We start from the raw sequence: 14,532 nt of genomic DNA on the forward strand, positions 1-14,532 counted from the left end.
CTTTTCAGCCCCAGAGACTTGGGAACGGAAAGAACAGGAACTTCAAAAACCTACTTATCACACAGAAGCACACACCACCATGGCTTACACCAGCAAAGGAAGAGAAAGAGGTCTGAACCTCCCTCTGAAGGATCCTCCAGGTCTGGGGGAGGGGGAGGGGGAGGGAAGAGGGAGGGGTCGAGGGATGGGTCTCTTAAGAAAGGGACAGGGCTTCCTTGGTGGCGCAGTGGTTGAGAGTCCGCCTGCCGATGCAGGGGACGCGGGTTCGTGCCCCGGTCCGGGAAGAGCCCACATGCCGCGGAGCGGCTGGGCCCGTGAGCCATAGCCGCTGGGCCTGCGCGTCCGAAGCCTGTGCTCCGCAACGGGAGAGGCCACAACAGTGAGAGGCCCGCCTACCGCAAAAAAAAAAAAAAAAAAGGAAAGGGACAGAGAGGGGGCAAGTCAGTTTGAAGGGGTTGGAAAGTTCTTCGTGGCCCCTCCCCTCCTCTTCCTTCCTATGTTACCTCCTGTGCTGGTTTCCCTGTGCCCCCTCCACATTCATGCCTTCATGAATGGGGGTTAAATTAATTTCTTATTCTCCTATTATCAAGCTGTATGGATAAGAGCACATGGATCATACTTTTGCACACGTGTGTGTGTGGGTGTGTGTGTGTGGGTGTGAGAGAGAGAGAGAGAGAGAGAGAGATGCTGTCACTTCCTGGCTATATGACTGAATCAGTTATGTATTGCTACCATACTAATGCATGACCAATTACCCCCAGATGTAGGGGTTTAAAACAGCAATTATTTTCTACATGTCTCCGGTTGGCTGACCTCTCTCACATCTGTGGTCTGCTGGCAGGTTGGCTGGTCTGGGATGACCTCATCTGAGATGACTTTTCTCTGCTGAGCATGGTTTCAGCAGCAGCATGTTAGCCCTGGCTTGTTCTCATGGCAGTGGCAGCGTCCCATGACAGAGAAAGTGAAAAGTGGTGCACAGGGGCTCTGGAGGCCCAGGCTTGGAACTGAAACGTCACTTTTCCTGCAGTCTATTGACCACAGCAAATTACAAGGCCATTCTGGATATAAGGACTAGGGAAATGAAATTTACCTCTTGATGGGAAGAATTACAAAACCATATTGTAAAGGGCATGGATCTAGGGAAGAGTGGAGAATTGCAATCTAACACAATGAACATAAGGGAGAAGTTACTTAAATTTGGGGGCATCAATTTCCTCAATAAGAAAAAAATGGGACCTACATTATAGAGCTCTAAAATGTGATCATGCCCTTTAACATAATGCTTGGCATTAACAGTTAGCCCAGCAAATGACAGAGAAGATGATTATGATCAATATGATGACAGAGAGCATAGTTAAGGTTACAGGCTGATGTCAGATGCCTGAGTTAAAATTCCAGCTCTGCAATTTAATAGCTGCATAATCTTGGGAAGTTACTTCACTTCAATTTCCTCATTTATAAAATGTGAATAATAATGTTATCAGATTCATAGGATTGTTATGAGAGATAAGTTAATATAGGGGAAGCATTTTGAATAGTCCTTAAATTATTTAATAAAAACAGTGCAACATATAATTTTTTTAAATTATAAGTTTATAAATTAATGTACATAACATTATTATTATTAATTATTCTTGGGATACTGTGGGAACACAGAGGAGAGGCACCTACTTCTGCATGGGGAATCAGAAAGGACTGTGGAGTGGATACCAGCATTGAATTTTAAAAAGCTGTTATGAGTTTGCCGGGTGGACAGCAGAGGGAAGAGCATTCAAAGCGGAATAGAAAGATGGACGACCATATGCCCAGATACACAGATGTCATGTTCAAGAAATTCCAGGAAGTGCAGTTGTTTGGGAGAAAGGTATAATATATTTCAGACTGGTTGGCTAAAGATGAGAACTATAAGAATCTATCCATATGCATATGGATGCTATTTGAAACTCCATAAGTAGATAAGATGCAAAGGTCTAGAAAGAAGAGTATCCAGGATAGAATCAATATTATTCTACTTAAACTAGGAAAATATCGGGTAATTCAGATCAAACCTTTCCCTGAGGAAAACTAGGGGAAAAATTCTACTCAAAGGCATCAGTGTGCTACTAAGGTAGTGATGAAATATAGAACCAAGATACGGGAGAAAACATAAATCCAAAGAGATGAACCCAGTATGTAGGGCTACTACTTCCTTGGGACCATTTGCCAGTTCTGGGAGAAGCTATGAACAGATGTGTACACGTATTTTTTTAGTACCTGTGTTCAGTTCTTTTGGATACACACCCAGGAGTGGAATTGCTGTGTCATTGGTAATTCTATGTTTAACTTTGTGAAGAGCTACCAATCTATTTTCCACAATGGCTGCACCATTTATATTCCCATCAGCAATGTGCAAAGTTCCCAATTTCCCCACATCCTCACCAATATTTGTAATAGCTATAGGGGTATCTCATTGTGGTTTTGATTTGTATTTCCCTAATGACTAATGCTGCTGAGCACCTTTCCATGTGCTTATTGGCCATTTGTATATCTTCCTTGGAGAAATTTCTATTCAGATCCTTTGCCTATTTTGAAATTATTTTTATTTTTATTATTGCCTATAAGAGTGTTTTGTATATTCTGGATAGTAGATTCTAATCACATATTATTTTCACATATGCCATTCTATTGATTGTCTTTTCACTTTCTCGGGTGACGTCCTTCGATACACAAAAGTTTAGAATTTTGGTGAAGTCCAATTTATCCTTTTCTTTTCTTTCTGTTTTTTCTGTACTCTTGGTGTCAGATTTAAGAAACAGTTGCCTAATCCAGGGTCACAAATATTTACACCTGTTTTCTTTTAAGAGTTTTGTAATTTTAGCTCTTACCTTTAGGTATTTCACCCATTTTGAGTTAATTTTTGTATATGATGTGAGGTAAGGGTCCTACTCATTCTTTTCCAGGTAGATATCCAATTGTCCCAGCACCATCTATTGAAAAAACCATTCTTTCCTCCATGGAATGGTCTTGGCAAACGAATGACCATATATGTAAGAGTTTAGTTCTGGACTTTCAATTCTATGTCATTGATCTATATGTCTGTCCTTATGCCAGCATCACACTGTTTTGATTACTGTATTTTCATAACTGGGAAATGTGAGTCCTCAACTTTGTACTTCTTTTTTAAATAATATTTTGGCTATTCTTGGCTATTCTATATGATACTAATGGGGGGAGGGGGTGTTTGTTTTATTTTGTTTTAGATGGCCTTTATCAGATTGAGGAAGTTAAGTTACCTTCTATTCTTAATTGGTGAGTGTTGGATTTTGTCAAATGCTTTCTCTATTGATGTAATCATGTGGGTTTTATCTTTTATTCTATTTAAATGGTGTTTTATAGTCACTGATTTTTGTATGCTGAACCAACTTTGCATTTCTGGGATACATTCTACTTGGTTTTGGTATGTAATCCTATTTATATGTTCCTGGATTCAGCTTGCTAGAATTTTGGGGGGAAATTTTTGTGTCTACTTTGGGCACTGCTTTTGCTGCATGAGTTTTGTTGTGTGTTTTTCATTCCTCTCAAAGTATTTTATAATTTGCCTCATGATTTCTTCTTTACTCATTGGCTATTTAAGAGTGTTTTGTTTAATTTACACATATTGGTGAATTCCCAAATTTCCTTCTGTTATTAATTTCTAATTTCATTCTCCTGTGGTTGGAATACATGCTTTGTACGATTTAAATATTTTGAAATTCATTGAGATTTGTCCTATTTTCTGGAACCTGTAAATGCTCTGGACATGCAGGCTCAGCGGCCATGGCTCACGGGCCCAGCCGCTCCATGGCATGTGGAATCTTCCCGGACCGGGGCATGAACCCGTGTCCCCTGCATCGGCAGGTGGACTCTCAACCACTGCGCCACCAGGAAAGCCTGTTTTGGAAGATTTTTAATCGCAATTTCAATTTCATTACTTGTGATTAGTCTGTTTATATTTTCTATATCTTCATGGTTCAGTCTTGGAAGGTTGCACCTTTCTTAAAATTTTTTCATTTCTTCCAGGTTGTCCATTTTATTGGCATAGAGTTGCTTGTAGTAGTCTCTTATGATTTTTTGTATTTCTGTGGTGTCAGTTGTAACTTCTCCTTTTTAATTTCTAATTTTATTGATTTGAGTCCTCTCCCTCTTTTTCTTGATGAGTCTGGCTAAAGGTTTACCTTTTGTTTATCTTTTCAAAGAACCAGCTTTTAGTTTCATTAATTTTTGCTACTGTTTTCTTCACTTCTATTTCATTTATTTCTGCTCTGATTTTTGTGATTTCTTTACTTCTACTAGCTTTGGGTTTTGTTTGTTCTTTCTCCAGTCACTTTAGGTGTAAGGTTAGGTTGTTTGAGATTTTTCTTTTTTCTTGAGGTAGGATTAATTTGCTGTAAAGTTTCTTAGGACTGCTTTTGGTGCATCCCATAGGTTTTGGGTCATGTGTTCTCAATTGTCATTTGTTTCTATGTGTTTTTGATTTCCTCTTTGATTTCTTGAGTGATCTCTTTGTTATTTAGTAGCATATTGTTTAGTCTCCATATGTTTGTGTTTTTTATTGTTTGCTTTTTTTTTTTTTTTTTTGCGGTACGCAGGCCTCTCACTGTTGTGGCCTCTCCTGTTGTGGAGCACAGGCTCCGGACGTGCAGGCTCAATGGCCATGGCTCATGGGCCCAGCCGCTCCATGGCATGTGGGATCTTCCCAGACCGGGGCATGAACCTGTGTCCCTTCCATCGGCAGGCAGACTCTCAACCACTGCACCACCAGGGAAGCCCACTGTTTGTGTTTTTTACACTATTTTTCCTGTAATTGCTTTCTAATTTCATAGCGTTGTGGTCAGAAAATATGCTTGATACAATTTAAATTTTCTTAAGTTTACTGAGGCTTGATTTGTGACCCAAGATGTGATCTATCCTGGAGAATGTTCCATGAGCACTTGAGAAGAAAGTGTATTCTGTTGTTTTTGCATGGAATGTCCTACAAATATCAATTAAGTGCATCTTGTTTAATGTCATTTAAAGCTTGGGTTTTCTTATATATTTTCAGTTTGGATGATCTGTCCATTGGTGAAAATGGGGTGTTAAAGTCCCCTACTATGATTGTGTTACGCTCGATTTCCCCTTTTATGGCTGTTAGCATTTGCCTTATGTATTGAGGTTCCCTATGTTGGGTGCATAAATATTTACAATTGTTATATCTTCTGTTTGGATTGATCCCTTGATCATTACATAGTGTCCTTCCTTATCTCTTGTAACAGTCTTTATTTTAAAGTCTATTTTGTCTGATATAAGTATTGCTACTCCAGCTTACTTTTCATTTCCATTTGCATGGAATATATTCTTCCATCCCCTCACTTTCAGTCTATATGTGTCTCTAGGTCTGAAGTGGGTCTCTTGGAGATAGCATATATATGAGTCTTGTTTTTGTTTCTATTCAATCAGTCCGTGTCTGTTGGTTGGAACATTTATGCCATTTGCATTTAAGGTAATTATCGATATGTATGTTCCTATTACCATTTTCTTTATTGTTTTGGGTTTGTTTTTGTAGGTCTTTTTTTTTTCTCTTGTGTTTCCTACCTAGAGAAGTTCCTTTAGCATTTGTTGTAAGGCTGATTTGGTGGTGCTGAATTCTCTTAGCTTTTGCTTGCTTGTAAAGCTTTTGATTTCTCTGTCAGATCTGAATGAGATCCTTGCTGGGTGGAGTAATCTTGGTTATAGGTTTTTCCCTTTCATTCCTTTAATTATATCCGGCCACTCCCTTCTGGCCTGCAGAGTTTCTGCTGAAAGATCAGCTGATAACTTTATGGAGATTCCCTTGTATGTTATTTTTTCCTTTTTCCTTGCTGCTTTCAATGTTTTTCTTTGAATTTAATTTTTGTTAGTTTAATTAATATGTGCTTTGGTGTGTTTCTCCTTGCATTTATCCTGTATGGGACTCTCTGTGCTTCCTGAGCTTGGATGGCTATTTCCTTTCCCATGTTATGGGGTTTTTGACTGTAATCTCATCAGATATTTTCTCAGACCCTTTCTCTTTGTCTTCTTCTTCTGGGACACATAATTCAAATGTTGGTTCATTTAATGTTGTCTCAGAGGTCTCTGAGACTGTTCTCATTTCTTTTCATTCTTATTTTTTTTTTTTTTTTTTTGCTGTACGCAGGCCTCTCACTGTTGTGGCCTCTCCCGTTGTGGAGCACAGGCTCCGGATGCGCAGGCTCAGTGGCCATGGCTCACGGGCCCAGCCGCTCCACGGCATTTGGGATCCTCCCGGACTGGGGCACGAACCCATGTCCCCTACATCGGCAGGCGGACTCTCAACCACTGTGCCACCAGGGAAGCCCTCTTTTCATTCTTTTTTAATTATTCTGCTCCTTGGCAGTCATTTCCACCATTCTGTCTTCCAGCTCACTTATTAATTCTTCTATCTCAGTTATTTTGCTATTGATTCCTTCTAGTGTATTTTTCATTTCATTCATTGTGTTGTCCATCACTGTTTGTTTTTTAGTTCTCCTAGGTCCTTGTTAATCATTTCTCATATTTTCTCGATCCATGCCACAGGCCATTAAATTCTGCCTTGAGGAAACAGTGAAAAGAGCCTGTACATTATTCTCCTCAGAACTTTAGTCAAGTCCTGCTCAGCTGCAAGCTGAGGGCAACCCCCCTGCTGTTCATTCCTAGAGTTAAGTGAGTCACACAAGTTCAAGGGTCCACGATGCATCACACACCATCAGGCATGAAACCGTGTGGAATCTTGCTTTGGAATCTTGGATTGACTGTATTGTGGCTCTCAAAAGAGTTAAGGTACAGTCTTATCCTGAGAGAGAAGCCATGCCTAATTTTGGAAAGTCTGATATCAATTCCATTTGATGGAATGGAAACATCTACCAAATTATACTGTGAAATTTTCAAAATCAATGAAACAGGTTACTCATTTAAAAATTTTTAATATGGTTTGGTCACAGCCCATAACCACAGCTACATCCATGGCATTTTACATATATGCTTTTATTTCAAGTAATAGTTAACTCACGGGCCGCCCCACGCCACCAGGGAAGCCCCATTATATTTTATTAAAAAAATTTTTTTAATAATTTTATTTGGCCATGCCACGGGGCATGAGGGATCTTAGTTCCCTAACCAGGGATTGAACCCGTGTCCCCTGCATTGGGAGCATGGAGTTTTAACCACTGGACCACCAGGGAAGTCCCTCATTATATTTTAAAATAACATTATTATTTTCAGGGTTATAAGCCATACTGTGCCTCAAATTATGTGAGTTCCTGTTGAGATTAATGTGACCAAGTCATTTTATTTATTTTGCTTTTCAACTAGCAAATGTTTTTTGCTTAAATGCTTAGTTTATAAAGGTGATTTGAAAACAGTACTATCTCTGTTTCCCAAGAAAGCATTTAGGAAGGTCTAAACAGTACAGTATAGAGGATGATCATCTTCTACTATAGCTCACTCTACATACTCTTGTTTTGAGTGTGTTAATGAAAGAACTAATGATACCAAGATTACTGAATGAATGAATAATTGCAGATACTTGGTATTGTGGACAGAACCTGTGAACATGATGGGGTATCCCTGTTGGAGAATTATCATGAGAATATCTGTATTCATTTTCTATTGCTGCATAAAAAATTACCACAAACTTGGTGGCTTATAGCAACTTATTTATTATCTCACAATTCTGCATGTCCAGGCACAGAAGTCCATGTTTGCTACTGAGGTTCTCACAAGGCCGAAATTTAGGTGTCAGCGGGGGCTATGGTATCATCTGAAGTTTGGAGCACTCTTTTAAGCTAATTTAGGTTGTTGGAAGAATTCAGTTTCTTGAGGCTGTACAACGAAGGTTCCAATTTTGTCTTGCTGGCTGATAGCTGGAAGGTAGCTTTCATCTCCTAAAGGCCACCCATAGATCTTAGCCAATGTGGCCTTCCTACAACATGGTAGCTTACCTCAAGGCCTACAGGAGAATCTCTCGGACTTCTTGTAAGCTCTTCTAAGCTCACCTTATTAGGTCCAGCCCCCAAAGCAGCATCTCCTTATTGACAGTCAAAGTCAGCTGATGAGGGACTGTAACTGCATCTGCAAAATGCTTTCAAATTTCCCATATAACATAATCTAACAATGGCCATATCATCATGGGAGTATCATCAGGGCGTAACTGGCTTATGGTGAATGATTGCTTAAAATAGCACACTGTGAACATGACCCTATAAACAAATGACTGTAATAGGATTTTATAATCATTTTTGTAAACATTAAATTTTATATCACTTTACAAGTTACAAAGTGCCTGTACATATTCTGCATCATTTGATTTTCATGACTACCTGTCAGAGAGGCACAGTAGATAATTAGTCCATTACAGGTGAAAAACCCAAGGTTCAAAGCAGCTAAGAGGTTGCCCAAAGCTTTACAGAAAATTAGTAGTGGAGTCAGGCTTCAGCCCAGGGTCTTTTCACCCTATAGTTCAGTCCTCTTTTTTGTTAATTCTGAGTTTTCATGCTGTGTTTGGTAAGGTTCCAAGGAGATCTCAGGGATTACGGTAAGACCTCAGAGTGAAAGTAGGGCTAAGTGTTGCTACAGTGGCTCTACTTTTGTCTGTTCTATATATTGGGGGTTCTACACAAGCTTTAATAACCACTGCACTTCATCATGCTGCCTTGTCAAAGGTAAAGAAGAATGCTTACAAAAAAATCTTAGTTTAAAAAATGATTTAGATAGCTGTATATAAAAACCCAAGAGTCTATTCCAGTAAAGTTTTAAGAAGCTGTGATTTCTTGCAGCAGTTGTTGAACCTTTTATAAAGAAAGAAAGATAGAAAAAACAAAAGAACCACATTAAATAGTTGGTTTGAAATGTACACTTAGGAAAAAATGACAAACCCCACCTCCTTCACTTTTTAAATATATGTAAAAAAAATTACCTTCTTAATGTCTGGTCTTTTATTTTTCTTTTCATGCAGACATTGACTGGCAACAGAGTACATAGTTTCAATGGAAGTGGGATCAATGTCATTCATCTTCGTATCAATATAATCTTCAATTGTCTTTTCTTCATCTTCAATTTCTTCTTTAATATCCAGCTTTAAGACAAATGTTAAAACTTTGAGTGTCAAATAAAAGGGAAACAAATCAGATAAATTTATAAATGTATTTATAAATAAATATAAATTATATTTATATTATAATTAACCTATATTATCAATTATATTATAAAAGAATACATTTAAATTATTTAATCTACATCATAATAACATTTACTCTTAGTTTACTATCTACCCTTGTAACCTTATTAATTATTTACTTACTTACTTATGCATACATATATACCTCCCTCCTAGAAACTTTCAGCCATTTGCCTTTTTTTTTTTTTTTTTTTGAGGTACGCGGGGCTCTCACTGTTGTGGCCTCTCACGTTGCGGAGCACAGGCTCTGGACGCGCAGGCTCAGCGGCCATGGCTCATGGGCCCAGCCGCTCCGCGGCATGTGGGATCTTCCTGGACCAGGGCATGAACCCGTGTCCCCTGCATCGTCAGGCTGACTCTCAACCACTGCGCCACCAGGGAAACCCGCCTATTGGTTTTTGTATTTATGTGACTGAGCTAATTGCTCTCATGTACTCAGCAGTATTTACTGGTGGCCAGCACAAGGAGGTCTGCTTCTTTGCTGTGCTTCTGATGATGCAATTCCAGCTTCTGAATGCAGAGCCCCTCCCTGCACAGGCACACTTCTCTATGTGTACTCACACTGTTGAATCAAAGAGAAAGAGCGAGGAAGAGAAAGGGGGCAGGGCCACAATCGGGAGAGAGGTGGAGGACTAGGATGGTGTAGTAGGTTGAGCGGTAGCCCCCAAAAGATATGTCCAAGTCCTAATCCCCAGAACCTGTGAATGTGACTGTATTTGGAAAAAAGGTCTTTGCAGATGTAATTAAGCTAAGCATTTTGAGATGAGATCATCCTGGATTACCCAGGTGGGCCCTAAATCCAATGACAAGCATCTGTTTAAGAGACAGAAAGAAGAAAAAAAAAAGACACAAAGGAGAAGACAATGTGATCACAGAGGCAGAAATTGGAGGGATGTGCATACAAGTCAAGGAATGTCAACAGCCCCTGGAAGCTGGAAGAGGCAAGGGAAGACTCTCCCCTAGAGTCTCCAGAGGGAATGTAGCCCTGACAAAATTTTTATTTCAGACTTCTGGCTTCCAGAACTATGAGAGAATAAATTTATCATTTAAAACCCTACTTTGCGGTAATTTTTTCCTCCTATATTTTTCACCTACACACTTTCTCTGTATAATCCAATCAACACACAAAGCTTTGGCATGCCTGTACACGAACAGCTCAAAAATTGTAACTCCAGCCCAGGCTTCTTTCCTGACCTCCAAGAACCAATGGGACAGAGGATTTTATTTCTTTGATAAGACAAAATTTCACTATGTGCTACTGTAAAATATGAAATATTACAAAAATATTAACTTTTCACAACTATGTTTTATAAATATATTTTAATGTGAAATACTATATAGCATGTAATATTCATTACTACATATCCAGGAACCCATGGAAAGCTTTGTAATATATAGTTTTATAAGGGACACTTGTAGCAATATTGTAATATAGAGATATTATACTTATGGTATTTCTTAAAAGTATGGCACCAAGCCTTTGAGCAAATATATTATACCTTTTGACTTTCTAATCCTCATTCTAGGGGAATAATCTGGTATACACATGTTGTCTGAATTTGTCACACTGGCTTGTTCCATTAGAACACATAAATTAGAATAAAGTCAGTGTAGTTATTTAACTAATTTTAAGAAAAACTTATATATAGTACTAGGTATTTCTGTAAGTCTTTAATTTTATTAGAAGACTCTCCAAGTTCTTAAAATTTAATATATAGGAAAAAAAAAGGCATGGCATAATTTTCCTATAGTTTTAGCATTCAGTTAGTCTATTTATATAATTGTCAATGAACGCCTAATATAACACACAGGTAAAATTTTCTATGATAACTTTATTAAAAAATACTCCATAATAGAAATGGATAAAGAATTTTATTAGCAATTCTATTCTGATATAAATTTCAAAGGAAGCAAATGTTGCTTTTCCTCTCTGCTATTAGTAATCACCATGAAAGTAACAAAATAAACATATACTGGAGGAGACCTCATAAATCATATAGCCCTATTGTGATTTTAGACACAAAGAAACTAGAACATAGAATATATGTGTCTTTTCCAAGCTTCACAAATATTTCAAGGCAGAGCTGAGATTAGAAATATTTGATGCTCTTTCCATATGCCACTACGTAATTGCCAACAGAAAGACTGCCAATAGAAAATGACATTTCTAGATACCAAATTTACCCACAGAAATTTAGATTCTAAATGCATATAGAAAAGGACTGGAAAAAATGAAATCTTTCAATTACCAATAACTGAGGTTCACGGTGTTCATCCACAGCTGGAAGTCCAGTTATTATTTCTAGTAAAACCTAAGAAGAAAGTAAAATCCATTAATATGACTCAAGACAACATATAGAAACTAGAAGGAACATAACTCTTGATTATGAAATCTGATGAACAATTTCCACACACTGCATTATGCCCTTTAGGCATGAAAGCGGAAAGAACACGAGCTGTGGTCATTTCTGACCACTCTTTCTTCCCGGACACCTCAGATCCCACCCATACCCACAAGCAGTTCTTTTCTACTGGCAACTTACTAAACAATCAGCACCCCCTCAACATGTGTTCTGGACACTGCTTTTCCTGTCTTGCAGAGGATTTTTCACAAGAATAATTTTCTCTGGTTCTTAGGAGAATATTATTTTCTAAACCTCAGGCATATCCTAGAACCCTGTGCCTTAACTTCACAGTACTATGAAGATAAATATCCATAAATGAAACACATATGAATAAATAAGATAAAGAAGCACCAATTTCTCCAACCACTCCCATCCACTCCTCATACCATCATAAAAGTTATTAGGAACAGACTGGTAGAGCAGAAAATGCCAAAGCATATTTCCTTCAAAAAATATTTCATTTTTAAAACATGACATTAAAGTGCATACTGTATGACACAATTTGTTTTATGCATTAATTCAAGTTTCATATTAATTCATGTGGCAAAAAATTATTTCTTGCAGTAATTTCAGAAATCAATTTAAAAGTTTTACAAATTCAGAGTAGTTTTTATAACTTTCTCATTTAACTAGAGGTTAAAGTGAACAATTTTAATCTTTATGTAAGAGAGCTAAGCAACACAGGTATATTCAAAATATTCTATTTCAATTTCACAAGTACAGCCAGAATGATTATTGTTACTAATTATATATATATTATTTTATATGTGTGTGTGTGTGTGTGTGTGTGTGTACATATATATATATATGAAACTTACCACACCAAAGCTGTAGATGTCAGATTTGGCTGTTATTTCTCCTCGCAAAGCTTCTGGTGCCATATAAGCTGTTGTTCCCACAATTCTGCTTGTCAGGACTGTCTGGGCAAACTTCTCAGAAGCCCGTGCAAGCCCAAAGTCAGATATTTTGGCTGTAAAGTCTTCGTCTAGTAAGATATTTGCACTGAAAAAAAGTTTTTCTTTTCAAGCAAATCAAATAGTTCCTTAGGTAGGCGTATGAATGTTTGTATTTATACAGTATCCCACTTTATAATATACATCATAAAAGCCTGAAATTTGTGTAAACAAATGAGAATTTCAGATTAAAGCTAAAGAGAAATAAAATTGTCTTCTTTTCCTTATTGTTTCTTGAGGGAAAATCTAAGGAGAATAAAAGTGAAATAAAGCTGTTGATATTAGTGAGAGATATTTTTATTATTTCACAAATAATTTATTACAAGGTAACTTCCCTCAAAGTGTCCTAAAGCACCCTTCTTAATTCCTTTCCTAAAATATCCCAATTCATTTAAAAACAAATTTTCAACTAAAATTTCTTAATTATTTATTTCATTTCTTGGGGGGTATTATCTGAAATCTTTTGAAGAGGAAAGAATATGGCTAAAAGACCTTCATTCATTCATTTTATGCATGTGCTCCTACACTCATACTTTCATTCAACAAACTTTATTGAGGACCCCCAATGTTTTATAGTATTTAAGCTCAGGGCTGGGCATGGGGACTATCTTCGAATCTTATCTGTAACAAAGGTATAGGAATAATTTTTTAAAATCCAGTAAGTATTCATAATGGTGACATTAGGCACAAAATGCTGAGAGAACAACCATGTGTCTGGAAGAACTGCAGAAAATTCCAAGTAGAAGGTGAAAAGAGTGCATAGTCTTGAAGGACTGTTACAAGTTGAGGTTAAAAGAAGGAAAGAAAGGCATCTCAGACAAATGGAGCAACATGAACACAGTGATGAAAACAAAAAACATATGATCAATTTGAAGAAACTGGTGTCAGTGGAACATGAGGAGAGCTTGAACTTTATCCTGTGAGCAGCAGGATACCAGCTAATGGGTTCATAGTAGGGAATTGATGTTATCAGACTTGATTTTTAGGACCACAACCTGTCAGTATAGTACTGCATAGATGAGAACTGGTACAGACTGGTTAAAGGATGACCAGGAAAGTTTGTAATAAAGCAAACAAGAGATAGAGTGTAAATAAAGGCTGGGGAGAAAAAGGAGGTGCAAATTTTGAGGCACACTCAATAGAACTTTGTAATTTGTATGATATGGGGAATGAGAAAGTCTTTAGCTTGGGAGACAGGATGAATACTGACTTCATTTGATTAGGAAAGAAATACAGAAGGAAGAACTTGTGTTGGAAGAGGAATGAGTGATTTCTGACATGTTGACTTACGGGCTGCTGTGGGACATTTCAGTGGGGTGACTTGGTCTGTAAACACTGAAAATATAGGACTGGAGGCTAATGATACCGATTTGAGAGTTGCCCACATAGAGGTAGAAGTTAAAGTCAATATATCACTCAGCAAGAATATGTAGGATGAACCAAAGAGACGATGAGGTAAGAACACACCAACTGGAATACACCAATGTGTAAGGGATGGGAGATGGTGTCCCTTCTCTTATCTGAGGCTAGTCCCTCTACTTGGACTCCTTTCTACATTCTCAGGAACCTTATGCTATAAATTATCTCATTTCTCTCTTCTGTTCTATCACCTCCTTCTTCCCATGGACAGAAAAACATGCTTTAGTCTCTGCCATCTTAAAAAAAAAGCTTCCTGATTGACACACTAATTTCCAGTTATCCCTCTTCATGGGCTAAACGTCTTATCAGACTGTCTATACTCACCTCTCAGTTCTCTCGCTCCCATTCTCTGTTCAACTACAACCTGAATTCTGACCCAATTACTACATGGAAGTAGGTCTCCATTAAGTCACTAATGACCTTCATGGCACTAATCAAATGCCTCATTTAAAATTTTTTTTTAAAAATGCCATATTTTTCAGTCCTTATCCTGACCTCTAAAAAAGCAATTGACACTTTTGACTAGTCCTTCTAGGGAAACTCTCTTTCC

General features: G+C 37.7%; 2 protein-coding genes across 8 annotated transcripts in view; one reads left to right on the top strand and one right to left on the bottom strand.

Moving 5' to 3' along the window:
* The window catches only part of TWF1 (twinfilin actin binding protein 1), a 23,849-nt gene extending 14,680 nt beyond the window's left edge, over positions 1-9,169 (top strand). Inside the window, exons 10-14 of one of the 6 annotated variants that reach the window (XR_009543529.1) lie at positions 9-110; positions 2,940-3,026; positions 3,240-3,288; positions 6,568-6,810; positions 8,984-9,169. The gene's annotated coding sequence lies outside the window, so the exon portion shown is untranslated. Of the gene's footprint in view, positions 1-8; positions 141-2,939; positions 3,027-3,239; positions 3,289-6,567; positions 6,811-8,983 lie in introns of all 6 variants that reach the window. The other 5 variants (XR_009543531.1, XR_009543530.1, XR_009543532.1 and 2 more) reach the window with 5 other exon arrangements.
* Positions 7,669-14,532, bottom strand: part of IRAK4 (interleukin 1 receptor associated kinase 4) — a 27,782-nt gene continuing 20,918 nt past the window's right edge. For both annotated transcript variants that reach the window (XM_060166496.1, XM_060166497.1), the window contains 4 exons: positions 12,429-12,612; positions 11,455-11,517; positions 8,945-9,103; positions 7,669-8,816 (listed from right to left, as the gene is read on the bottom strand). In XM_060166496.1, coding sequence (XP_060022479.1) covers positions 8,781-8,816; positions 8,945-9,103; positions 11,455-11,517; positions 12,429-12,612 — 442 coding nt within the window. In that variant the 3' untranslated portion in view covers positions 7,669-8,780. The remainder of the gene's footprint in view (positions 8,817-8,944; positions 9,104-11,454; positions 11,518-12,428; positions 12,613-14,532) is intronic.

This window comes from Lagenorhynchus albirostris, chromosome 11 (genome assembly GCF_949774975.1).
Source record: "Lagenorhynchus albirostris chromosome 11, mLagAlb1.1, whole genome shotgun sequence".
In the NCBI taxonomy this organism is placed as follows: Eukaryota; Metazoa; Chordata; class Mammalia; order Artiodactyla; family Delphinidae; genus Lagenorhynchus; species Lagenorhynchus albirostris.